The sequence below is a fragment of the Pelobates fuscus genome, chromosome 12 (assembly GCF_036172605.1).
Source record: "Pelobates fuscus isolate aPelFus1 chromosome 12, aPelFus1.pri, whole genome shotgun sequence".
NCBI classification, from domain to species: domain Eukaryota; kingdom Metazoa; phylum Chordata; class Amphibia; order Anura; family Pelobatidae; genus Pelobates; species Pelobates fuscus.
Window position 1 is genome coordinate 11,198,581 of NC_086328.1, and position 13,797 is coordinate 11,212,377.

A 13,797-nucleotide genomic window follows, 5' to 3' on the forward strand; every position below is an offset into this window, starting at 1 on the left:
TGTGTGTGTGTGTGTGTGTGTGTGAGTGAGTTTAGGTGACCGGACCCCCTCCAATCACATGGGTAAGGGGTTTTTACGCACCTTTTCCCCCCCAAGCTGTGCTGTTATCGCCGCAGCTGGCCCTGCTTCCATGACTCAGCCAATCCAATGCTTTCCGATAGGAAAGCATTGGGAGGCTATTGCGCATGTGTGGCAAAACGCCATGCTGCGTCAATCACCATCTCCTCAGAGATAAATTGCATGAATGCATCTCTATGGGGTACATTCAGCACCTCCATGCAGAGCGTGGAGACGCTAAACATAGGTGCTGCGTACTGTGCAGCACTGACTCAGGATGCACTCTAGGGGCCTGTCTGAGTGACTTCCACTAGAAGTGTTACTAGGCAACAATGTAACTACGGCCTTTTCTCTGCATCCTACCCTCACAACTAGTCCCAAAAAAGTCTTATTATGCCTTCATGTAGTTTAGTATGGCTTGTTCTATAAACAATCTTTAAGTGGGTTGTACCATTTTGGAAACCTTTTACAAAAGATTATTATTACAGCATAAACAGTCAGTGGTTCTTTTAAAGGGGCTCTATAGACCAGGGGTGCCCAAAAGGTATATCCTCAGAAGGTTTTAGAACTACAACTCCCATAATGCTTTGCATGGCTTTAGAATGAGAAAGCATCATGGAATCTGTAGTTTTAAAACACCTGGGGATCTACCTTTTTTTTTGCACCCCTGCTCTAGGCACTATAACCATTTCAATAGTGTTATAGTGTCCAGAGTCCTGTGGCACTTTCCCTCATTTTTGAGTAGTTTAACAATGAATGAGGGTCTGTGACTACCCATAGCCCAGGCCCTACTTTGGCTAAGGTAGAGATTATACTGTCTTTGTTATACCAATTGACACCATTAATAGGTGGCTGTGGTAGGCGGAGAGTGGTCAGCTGACATTCACAGCCACCAAATGCTTCCTATTAGACCAGCAGCCCAGACAGAATTGGCTGCTGGGGACCATGTTTAGTGACACCAGGGGACTCCCAACACTATAACCAATTCAATGAGAAGCGGCTACACTGCCTAGTAAAGTGTCTCTTTAAGGGACACTCCAGGCACCCAGACCACTTCTGCCCATTGGAGTGGTCTGGGTGCCAACTCCCAACACCCTTAATCCTACACGTGTAATTATTGCAGTTTTTATAAACGGCAATAATTACCTTGCAGGGTTAAGTCCTCCTCTAGTGGCTATCTAATCTATTCACCATGTAGGCATTTGAGAAAGCCTACATGGTGAAACGCATTATGGACATTACTCTTTAGATTTTTTTAATTGAATAAAGTATTTTAGTTTCACAATATTCTATTGTACCATTACCTCTTTATTTCAATAACCTATTTATACTTCCTGACATTTTATCAAAACTATTTTTATCACACCTGCTTTCAAGAATATCCTGGGTGGGGATCATACCACCAACGCGATCATCATAGAGCAGTGGGTCTGCTCTACGATTGCGAGTACAATTCTGCTTATTTTATATACCTTTTATTATATTACTGAGAGCACTATTTGTGGCTATTTTTTATTTCTTTTCTGATCACCTAGACAACCAACTGCTGTGAAAGACCATCATCATATCCCATAAGTGGGGATTATACCACTATATGCCATATACGCTAGAGCTGGTCATAGCTCTTCTACATGTGAGTGCAATATCTTTATTATTTACGTGTTGTCTGTCAAGCCCTGACATATTGTACTATTGGGTTGCTTTGTCTTCTCTTTATCCACATACAGAGACTGAAGACACTCAGACCTTCCACATCCCCCAAGTATAAAGAACTCAGAAACCACAGCTGCATAATAGATACCTTCATATGGGACAATTTGCACTGTTGGGACGAGACTAAGTACTATTTTTTGTGGCGCAGCCCTTCCCTATTTGTTTTCTTTCTCTGTATGTTATTTTGAAGGGTGAGAGTGATCCCCTTCTTAGGGTTGCTGCCTTATTCTCCACTATTTTCTGTTATTAAGCGCTGACCCATTGTGTGTTTTTATCTATATATCTCCTTTTCCCCACACTCACAAGCTGTATTAAGTCTTTTAAACTAGAACCAATTGTGACTATATATATTTTTTTTTTACAGAAACACAAAACATTGGTAAACATTATAATTGTTCAAATAAGAATATAAACTTTATTTTGCAAAAGAAATATCACACAGGCACTGCTCAGTCCTGTTAATAGTGCAAGATAGATTAATGGTTCTCTTTAATAATTTCCTTGCCAGGCAAACAACCACAAACACACATTGGTACAAACGAATGTCTCTTTGGTAGAGGTAAAAAAAACCCTACGTTTTACCTCTAGGCAGGGCACGTGCGGCTGACCCCCACCTAGGTATTCGTCCATTTGCTGCTGGATCCATAGGCTCTGTAAGGGAGTGGATACTCTATATTAGGCTGGTTAATCCAGTGGTACTGTGCATGTCTCAGTTGTTCCTTTTGCCTTTGTTGGGAAACCAACATCTCCACTGTGCCTTGGTCATCAAAAGGATTTCTCCCGTACTCCTGTCGCAACCAGGCTCGGTACTATAAGAGGGGGAAATAAAGTATCACAGAAGCAGTGTGAATGTTCTATAAAACTGTGCTCTGAATACACTCTTCATACATTCTACATGCATAGCTACCCCCAGAAATTCACATCTTAAAATGGTTCTCTCTCAGGTCATACATTGGAGGTCATTTCAGTCTTATTCTGGCAGTATAATGGATTATAAAGATCCAACAAGGAAGAGCTTGAACATTGTAGTGTTTCCCCTGTGGAACGTAGCCATATACGCTCATATCAGCGTGCATGTCTATGTAGAACAACAGATTAACAGCTGGGAGATGGACCGAATCTAAATAGCTTTCTCTCCTAATCTATACATTTGCTAGCACAAAGTAGAGATGAAATCATGTAATTTTAAATTTTTTTTTAAATAAACTTGTGTTAGAAGAAAACTTTGCTTTTGCTTTAAATGCACCCCAAATTACATAAATAGTATAGGCTTGGCAATCTAATCTTCAGAGTTAAAAATAATCTTAGCAAGGATCCATTCTTCAACAGTTAAATCAATGTTTGTATGACACCAACACTACAAATATAATTCGATAGACTCTTCCTAATGCCAGAGGCATCAATATTGTTATTGGGGACATCGGTGATGTCTCTGTCCCAACCAACTGGCCAATAATAGGTCAAATTAAACCTCCAGTATTAACCTTACAACAACTAGTAATCACACAATGTCAAAAATTAAAAACAATGTGACAGAAAACTGCACTTTAAACAAGAACGAAATATTTGTCAGCATTTCTTCTGGATGCGTTCGAGAGAATCAGAGGCCACAATTAATTAGGACGCTCTCCACAGTACTCTGCAAAGGATCGTTTGCGTTGGTTTCATTTTTTAATTTTTTTTTTAGGCAGCTCCTCCAACTGTGACGGAAATGGGGATTTTTGTCAAGTCACAACTAGTGCAGCTGAAGCAACATTGTGACTTTGTGTCCGTTGTGCAACTAGAAATCACAAGCGCGAATAATCCCTGAACTGGTAGAGAGGAAGAGAAATTAAAATAATTACAAACAAGTTAATATGCAGAAGGGCTAATGTCGCTAATCACTTGTGATATGGAATAACTACACTGTACAGCTAAAGCCAATGAATAAAATATTGAGTGTTTAGACAACCCATCATCCACCTTGATTTAAGTATTCAGTTATGGCTCCCGTGGCTGGTTTATATGCCTTGGACATTTTGTATCGACACAAGCCTTTCACAGGAGATGTCACATTTAGTGTCTGCTAGCGGACCATATTGATGTGCACAGTACTGAAAGCAAGTGCCATTGTGTCTATTGATGTGCAATACTTCATTATTTTGCATTTGCAGGTCAGGAATAATACAGAAACTCAAATATCATGACTATCTAATCCACCAGCTGCAGTCCTTCGATTAATGTTTGTGGATCAGTTAGGGAGAGGACAGAGAAATAAGAGCATGAGGTGTTGTCCCCGAGAGGGAGAATCCCATGCAGAGGAATAAAGCTGGGGAAAACCTTAGCTGAGGTCACCAGTAACAATGAGCTGGGGGAATCGCTCTCATAATGTCAGTAATACACAGGGATTCCCTGGAAATGAATCTAACTATACAGAGGGCATTGCTCCCTGAGGAGGAAGGGCAGAAAATGGAAAATAAGCCAAGCTCCTCTCCTTAAACCACTGTTCGAATTCCTGAACACAAAATAATCTATCAAATACCCAATACAAAGAAACCCTGGCTGCCAGAGAGCAGAAATCTTGCTATTGATCTATTTCCCCCATTACATGAAATAAAACAATATAAAACCTGCATCCACTAATCTTGGGGCCTCATTAACACCTAGCTCCCACATTCCACATACTTCACTGTAAATAAGAAAAGGAGGACATATTACTGAAAATGACACAGTCGGTGACCACAGTAAGACCTATATATGTATGGTACTTCCAGAACGCAAGGTTGTTTGGGGTGATCATGTGACACTGCCCTTTGATTGCTAAAGAAAATCTGTGCAACATGTAAGCATTAATGTCAAGTTAGATTTGTTCCCATGGGGTTCTGAGGAAAGTCTAAAGTAGGGACTGAAACGTTGACCTAAACTGTGTCACACAGTAATGAGTACCCGGAAAGGATTAATAAATAGAAGCGTTTTATTCTTACAAGACCGTGAGTGCTACAATCTTTTATTTATTTTGTATACGGTCAGCTTGGTTAAAGCACCCAGCAATTGGAAAACACAGCAAGAGTGAAAGGACAGACAGACAGACAGACTTTTAGAGGTGTTTCCAAGATCCGGAGATTGCCTTATTTTAAGCAAATACACTGTATATATTTTAGATTACATCATTATGACATGGTATTTTTAGGCAAGAGTTAGTGTGTGGGCCACATGGTTCTAATACCGTATCTGCTCACTGAAATAAATGTCAGATCATGTCCTACATACACAGATCTAATGACCCTCTGTACCAGCTATTTTAATGAATCTCAGTGAGAAAAGTAAAGGATGTGCTAGCCACGATCAAGAATTCGATCACAAACCTGGAGAGTGGGAGTCTTAGTAAATCTCATTCTGCAGTATTGCTTATTTGAACTTATCCTGAGACATCATTCTCTCTCGGGCTTTGTGGTTAGGAATTATTGAAATACGAGTTAAACACTTTCCCATCTTCCTTTAAACTCTTCACTTGTTGAAGTGAAATCAGCTAAAGAGAAAGGTCAGCCTTCCTTGGTCTCTGCAAATAAAACTACTCTTTCTACATCACCCTTTTTCATGATCACTTTGAGGATGAATTACCTGAAGCAGTTATTACTCGTGTGTGATGTAAAAACCTAATTTGGACACAGCTTGTATATTATGGTGGGTGGAAGTAAAGTGTTAAAATTCAAGGGATCTAAAGTGTTAAAAGAAAATCAAAAACCCTTTAAACACTTGCCTGATTCCAGTGCTGAGGTCCCTCTGTGCTGGATTAGTTTCCTCCTCCGACGACATCAGTGTAACCCGGGAACCTAGTGCGCATGGGCGGCGAGAAGCGCACACACATTAGGCCTTCCCCATAGGAATGCATTGACTCAATGCTTTCCTATGGGGTTTTGCTAGACATTGAACATTCTCATGCACAGCGTCTGATAGACAGTCACAAGAAACTGAAACAATGTATTAACTTGCAGGGTTAATGGGACAGGGATACTGCACCCAAAATACGTCAATGAGATGAGCTAGTCTGGTTGCCTATAGTGTGCCTTTAAATTAGAGAATGTTTATGTAAAATGTAGATAGCTAACCGCAGGAGAAACATACTCAGTCACCCCTCCCTCGTCTGGTACTGTCCATTCCTACTTCTGTAATTGGTATTGACTGAATTAAATCTATATTTATGGATTTAAAAAAGTGATCAAAAATTCAAGGTATTTTCACCTGTAAAAAGTAATGATTTGCATGCAACTGTTGGCAATTCTGTATATTTGGATGCACAATGTAACATGTACCATAAGTTATCCGCTGTTATCGTGCATGGAGTGTCCCTTTAATAACCAATATCCAGGGCTATAGAGGAGATTATATTACAACTATTAACATCCCATGGATGTTGGGCAATGGTAATATCTCCAGGATGTACTTGGAAACCAGAGTATAGCTGAATGTACCTTTCCTGGATAAATACGGTGTTATTTTTAATAGACACAGACACCAAAACCTGTCAGGGAGCCGCCTGTCACTTTGATGTTTCTTTCAGGGTTAAAATTAACATAAAATCATTCCCCTTTGATGTACTGTGTGCTTTTCTTAAGTGCTTCCTTTTTTGTCAGTGTACTGTGAGTGTTTTTTCTCTCTCTATGTCCTTTCCTGTCTGAGCTACACAGCCATCTCTGACATTTCTGGTCAGCCACAAAAAAAAAAAAATCCTGCTGTTTTGGTGTCACCTTTCTACGATTATCTCACACGCAATACCTGTTCCTATCAGAAAGGAGGGGACCGGGTTTTGTTAGCTATTCCCACACTGCCCTGCTTTGCAGCCTCCTCTGCTTTGAACTGGTTTTATTCTTAACTAAATGTGTCTGACATACATAAATGAAATTTTAACTTTTATTGGACAATTATTGTAACACGTCATTTTAGCATTGGCTGCCCACATTATTGGTGTAGCTGCAAGAAATGTGTCTTACTGTCCCCTCTCTCAGAATTATTTGGAGTTCACACTGGATACTTTTCGTGGTTCGGCACTTTTAAGATGCCAACCTATAAATCACATTTCCATATTTTAAAAAAATTTGTCTTTAATTGCATTGCCTTTTTTTGTTGTGGTTTATGTTTTACAATGTCAACTTTATTAGTGCATTGCTTATTAAAACGTCCAATATGTTTATAAAGTCCATCAGATGGGGTATTAGGTCTTTTTATAGGTGCACACACCCACCCTCTGCATAGAATGTCAGAATTTGTGTAAGAGTACTACTTACTGCTTTGGGGGCAAGGGCATCAGGAACATTGCAGAATAACTGGTTCCTTGCTACATTCTATTTACCAGTGGAATGTGTAATATTTGTAACTGGTTTCCCACCAGCAGTGTGTCATGTAACTCCATTCCTATCAGTGGAAAGGCTACAGTATACCAACAGATTACACCGAATCTCACACCACAAGCAGCCACGATAGTAAAAGGATTGCAGACAAAACGCCTCATGGTCTATTATTGTTTATCGGTTTCCCTATAGATAAATCGATGTGGCTTGCGTCTGGGACAGATATGCTATTTTGCCATGCACGGGAGTCTGAACTGGTGTACCTGCTTTTGTTTAAATGTAAACACATTAGAAGTATTTCAACTTTTAAAAATAATATGAAGCCGGGGGCGGGGCCAGCCGCCGAGCCGGATGGACGTGGGGCACCATGGCTCCGCTATGAAAATAGCAAAATCCGGCAAAAACATTCCTATTTTCCCCGAAAAAATGATCAACAGCCGCATGAAGGCACAGGGGACACAAGCGGATACCCGGGAGGTCATTATCAGCCCCCGTCCTGCCGGTAAAGCGGACTGCTGGGCAACTGAGATTGAGGCCTGTCGCGAGGCTCTGGCGGGAGAGGCGTGCTTGGTCCGGCGGGACCTCTCGCAGACCTACTGAGGGCCCCATTCTCCCCCCCCTGTGGGCCGGGGGGGGTTATCCCGGACCCCACCGGAGAGGCAGTGTCCGTTTCTACCATCTGAGCGGCGACACGATCACATAAGCACCGCAAGGCGAAATCCAAAATGGCCGCCGCGTTCATTGCAAGCCGAGACCAAGCTCCTACATACAAAATCGTAAGCTACAACTCTCTGTGCTCGGAAGCTACAACTCTCTGTGCCACTGGCAGACCTACCAGGACTCTCACTCTGCCCACACTGAGCGGAGCAGCGATCAGGCATTATCCTGCACCCAAGGCGCATACGGGCAAAAGACACGAACGCACCCCTGACCGGCAAGCACCGAAACGCTCAAGCACTCAGAGGGAAAAATAAGGGACTTAAAGTTGGTGACTAGGACGACAGCCGACCCAGCGCAGCTACAGGAGAAACTAAGCAGCTGCTAACCCGGTATAAGGACAGCCCAGCAGAGAACTGTACTTTCTTTAGCATATGTTAACACAGTTGCTATAATCACATAGTTTCAAAATGTCTAAACCTGAATGTATGCTTTACCCGGCAAGCCCAGTGACTCGCTGCCTCCCGGCGGTTAATCTCAAGCAGTGTGGAGAAATCTACACCCGATATTAGTTTGCATAGCCTATAATTTAACAATCGTATACTTTTGTAATTACTACTCCACTAAGCATGACCAGCTCAGATATAATTGTTTTATATATTTCTAGCTAGCGACTAACAAACATAAGAAAAATCCCACTGTAATTAATGCTGAAAAAAAGATTCATCATATTCTATAAAAATGTGCATTGACATAATAGCCATGTTTTAAAGGTCTACTGAAAAATGTGAACGTGAGCTGTTGTGGCTAAGTTTACAACGATGTTAACCATGTGCACGCAAAAATAAAGAATTAAAAAAAAAAAATAATATGAAGCCCTTCCTCACCCACTTGAAAAGGAAATGTTGATCTCACACTCACAGATACAAAACCAATGTGTGAGGAGTCCTCTATTCAGTTCTGTGTAAACCAACAATGCAGGTGTGGAATTTGCAAACTTGCATGTCACACTCCGAGACCAATCAGAGATCTGAACCAGTTCTTGGTTCATTTGTACAACTCTATTACCCGTTATGCTATACATACAGTCAGAAGTCTATTTAAAAAATACATTTATATATAAATGTAATATTGAGCCATGCAGTCTGTAGAACTCTACACAGGTTTCAGTATACAGGTTTAGCATGCATTTACAAATTGGGCTTAGCTAAAGGCAGTGACGGGTAACCACCCAACTCTAGGTAAAAAGTCAAACCATTAGAGACAGTTTGGTTACTTATATTGGGGAGCATAAAGCAGTTCAGCTTGCTGAAGTTCTTTGTGTGTGTGTAGAGTGTGCTCTTTTTCTTCAATTGTATTAACGATGCAGATTTCAGTAGAAATAATCACTTTAATTGAGATTTGAGCCCTGTTATAACTCTCTGGTTATCAGACCGGAAGTCTTTTTTCCCTAGGAGTTTAGCACTGTGGAAATAAAGTCGAAAAGCAGGCACCTGCACAAAGCAGCAGTGATTATACAGCTGCTAATTAAATAGCTGGTCAGCAGGGTTTGTGTTTATTTTTGAATTTTAGTTAGTCTGAAATTAACAATTCAGAAAAATGTATGGGCTTGTGAGATTCTGACCCCCATTATTTCCTACAGGGGTATTATTTTGCGAGTAGCTTTATAATTTGGTATACTTAAAAAGTGTCAAACACAAAGGTATCAAATTAAGGAGTTGTCCACTAAATAGCTGAAAGGCTAAAAACTAAGAAAATTAATTTTCTTAAATTTGATCTGTCGGCAGTTCGTTATTTAACTCCCTAATTTGCTATCCTTTCATGGGATTTCCATATTTACAGATACCAATAAGGGAGCTGTGACAAACTGCCATTTGCCACTGGGCATTGGAGAGGACTTATTGCTAGCCTCCTGCCCTGCGACTATGGCCCTGGAAGGTATTGCCCTTTGAGACTTGCATTTGGGCCTAATGGATCTTGGTATACTGTCTCTGGCCCTTTAACTGTGTTGTACAAAGAAAGGGTTTGTACATTTAAACTGGCACTTCGAATGCAGTCAAAGTGCCGAAGCCGTCGAAGTACCGAAATCATCGAAGTGGCCGCCATTACAGTTGAACACGTGGCGGCGGCCATTTTAATCCAGTCGAACGCGGTGAGCTGTACCTTCCCCTACCCTTCGACACTGCGGTTGGAGACCAAGTCCCGTTCGAAGATTCGAACACACGTTCGAACGGGACTTTGTCATTTCTGGGTGTAAAATAGACCTCTTGTAGACAATATAACACCACGGAAACACAACCCTGGTTTCACTTCGACACTTCGACAAAAGTCGAAGTGAGTTCGACAATTCGAACGCCGCCTTCGAATGGAACTTTGTAACTTTTCAGGGCAGAAATAGACCGACCGCACAGCCTGAATCTGTGGAACTGTTTTGGGCATGAAAATGTGCTTGCGGTCGGTCATAAAGGACTTTCAGCTAACTCTTTAACCCCTGGATGGAAATAGCTGAATTTTGGATATGTTTGTAAGTAAAGTGCGCTGATTATTAATATGTGGTTTTCATAAAGATTGAATGTATAGTTTTGGAGTTATAAAAATGTATAAAAATGTTTTAGCTTGGAGATAATTGAGTAGATACAGTAAGAAACTCAATTATCTCCCAAGCAGAGGGGAGGGAATATGTGGGATGTAACCAATATGTGATTGGTTAATGCTTAATTGCCTGTGGGCGTCTCCCTTGCAGGGGAGCACTGCATAAAAGCAGAGTCCCTGTCATTAAACTTCAGAGTTCTTCTTGACCCTCAATACGTAGCCTTGTCTCGTTATTGGAGGGAGCTGCTATATCACACTGGGGATTGCTATGCTCTGCATACTCCCTTGAGCTTTAATCACTTAGCTCTTTTGAGAGTTTGTTCCGGTTACGCTCTCCTTGGAGGAGAGGTCTTCCCCACACAGTCCTGGATGCCGGAGGTTCATACATGGTGGAAGGAAGACGGCGCGGCTCCAGTTAAGCTATGGCGGTTGTGGAGTCTGCGGTGGCTGTGGTGTCGTCTGCAGTGCTTGGAGTCCTCAGGAAGCGCTAGGAGCATCCGTCAACGGAAGGTGTCCGTTACAGGAGCTATCTACTAAACAGCTGAAAGTGTAAGCTTAAAAAAAGCCCTTTCTAGTTGTTGAGCAAATAACTACCTAGTTTGCAATCCTTATTGAAAACAAATGGACCCAAAATAATTTGTTTTGATTCGTTCCAATGTCAGAAGAATTTAGATTCAGAACAAAACTAATTGCAAATGTCTAGTGAGAAGCCCCGAATAGTTATACTAGATCTTCTCCTACATTGTAAGCCTGTTTAAACAGGGTCTTCTTAAAGCCCTGCAGAATATGAGCTATATAAATGCCAATAATGACAATTAATAATCGGCAGCTATTGCAAACCAAGATGTAATATACTCCCTGCAAGAAAACATGCAAAAATAGTTAGATTATTTGGAGTATATCTACTGAAAATATTTTCTATGAAGTGTTCCTCTAATATTCTTATATATGCATACACAAACACAAACACACACACACGTTACTTACAAAAGAAATTTTATATATACTTTTTTTTTTTTAAATTACACCATTTTTGCCCTCTTGATATCATGTGTTTTCGACATGGTATAGAGCTTGTGTAGGGGAAGCCCTTGTGGGAATATCCATTGCATGTTGTGAAATGCAGAAAGAGGTTGAGTGATTTGTCACATTAGGCACTAGTCTGAGGAACATGTGACTCATTTCTATAGGCGCAGGTCATGGGACTTGGTCTATACTCTCTGGTTTCCACTGTAATGAAAACTGCACGGCTCAGTTTAGTGATGTGGGTTTTAAAGCCAGTGGGCACAGGTTATGAACTGGTATGTGTTCAGTCTGTAGAAAAGCAGCCACACTAAATCTTGAATTGCCTGGAAATCACATAGTGTTTTGTTCTGAGTGTGGGGCCTCACAAAATCATTAAAAGCCAACACAAGAACACAGGATGCAAGATCAGTTCAAGGATAAAACCATAGTTTCAAACTGCCCACTAGCTGCTACCGGACTGCAAATCACTGGCTGGTAGAGTAAACTGGAGTTTGAGTCCAACTAGTTATCAGGGACACTGTTCAATACCCTCCACTTAAACACCTGTTGTGGGGAGGGAAGGAGCCAGAAAGGGATGTGTTATGTTATCACTGACAAGGGCCCCTTCCATCAAACCCCACAAAAATGAGTATGTTAGTGTCATGCTTCTCCACAGCATCCAGTGCTCTCGGTGGAATAAATGTCCCTTTTTTTGCTTCTCTGCACAGCGCATGCATTTGCTAGTGACTTGTCTCTGGTGTCGTCAATAGTGGGATACCAGAGAACAAAGGTGGAACATGCCTGTTGAGGTGTTGAGCATGTGTGGGGATGCTCGCTGTGGTGTTGTATGTGTTTGTAGTGTGCAAAGGGTTCTGTTTGTAGAATACTATGTATGACTAAGGGCTGTAGTGTGTGACACGGATTTGTGGATTGCTCTTACTATGGCTTGTAGTGTATATTTGCTGCTATGCACTGTATCACTGGAGCAGAGTATGGATCAAGTCAAAATTATTTCTGAAACTCTGAATTCATATATCGTATGTAAGCCGAAACAGACCCATTAACTTTCCGTGGCCTTACCTCTCTTGCATAAAAACATGGCACATTTTATAAATAAAATAAAACAAACAAACACATGCAATATATTTAGCACAGGGGTCTGAACTGAGGTTTGCCAAAAAAAATTCCTGTATGTATACAAAATGTCCAATATCCGTGTAAGAAAACACTGAAATGACCAAGATTTAAGAGTTTGTTAAAGACTGAGTGAAGTTCCATACCTCTGTAACGTAATTCATCTGGTATTCCTGAAGCTGCTGCTGAAAACCAAAGTTTGGGTCGACATAGGACCTGACGCATTTCACAGCTGAAAGACACTCTTCCCAGCTCAAACTTGTCACGGTCATGAGATAAGCCACCACAATAGTTGTGCTGCGAGATACTCCAGCCAGGCTGTTGGTGTGGAACAGAAATGCTAAATTTAGTTTAATGAGATGCTCTAAATGCACCGTACAGCCCTGTGCAATAAGGAGCATTTTATAAATACAGAATACCCTACATAATAAAAACAAACAGCCGGGAGCAAAAAAAAAAAAGCCCCAGAAATTAAGTTGGGATTATGGGTTATTTTTCTTGAAAGCCCCAAACAAACTTCATATCCAATTGGCTCATTAGGAAATAAAATGTAAATAATTTCTTTTTTCAAGGTCAATTTACTCAACAATAGCAAAGTAAACCTTCTACAGCTGTGACGTTTGACTCACATTTCTGATAGGAGTCATAATGACTTTGTGAATGAATTGCAATTTATAACAATTTTTTTTTTGTACTATTGTTTCTTTGTGGGCTTTGTTTTTGCCCACATTTTGGTTCTGTTCTAAACATTTGTATAAAACCAAGTTTTTATGTAAATTATAAAAAAAAAAAAAAAAGTACAAACCAACTGGTAAAGCCTCTTTAGACTCCCAAGCAACCAGAAAAGTAGATAATACAACAGTATCAATTCACCGAATTCTAATAAACATGAAAATTGAAAGAACAAATTCTCCAACTCAGAGCTAGTCACGGCTTTGCTATTTTGCTAAATTTTGCCCACATAGCCATTTAATTTCAACATTTCTGACATTTGCATTTGGTTTAAGTCCTTCATAATGTTTTAAACAAGGCAATGACGGCCTCTAATTTCCAGGACTGCAGCTCCCCAATTTAGGCCTCGATTAGATCAGAAATAGCCGTAATGGAAAAAAACCCTAGTCAGGTCTGTTTTCTGTTAAGCAAGTTTGAACTAAAATTTGAAGTTTACTTGGAATTCCTGACAATTCACACTTTACTGAATAATCATGTGTATTCTGCTGATACCCAACTAATGCTTTTTGACTTTTTTGCAATAAATAAAGGCAATATCTACTTGAATAAAGATGACCCAGGCAGAGAATAATTTGCGCTG

The 13,797-nt window shown here is 40.6% G+C and overlaps 1 protein-coding gene across 1 annotated transcript in view; it reads right to left on the bottom strand.

The window, feature by feature from the left end:
- Positions 1 to 2,156: 2,156 nt before the first annotated feature.
- Positions 2,157 to 13,797, bottom strand: part of LOC134579510 (dual specificity protein phosphatase 22-A-like) — a 52,998-nt gene continuing 41,357 nt past the window's right edge. Inside the window, exons 7-8 of the mRNA XM_063438819.1 lie at positions 12,632 to 12,803; positions 2,157 to 2,579 (exon numbers count right to left, since the gene is read on the bottom strand). Of these exons, the coding sequence (XP_063294889.1) occupies positions 2,385 to 2,579; positions 12,632 to 12,803 (367 nt within the window). The 3' untranslated portion in view covers positions 2,157 to 2,384. The remainder of the gene's footprint in view (positions 2,580 to 12,631; positions 12,804 to 13,797) is intronic.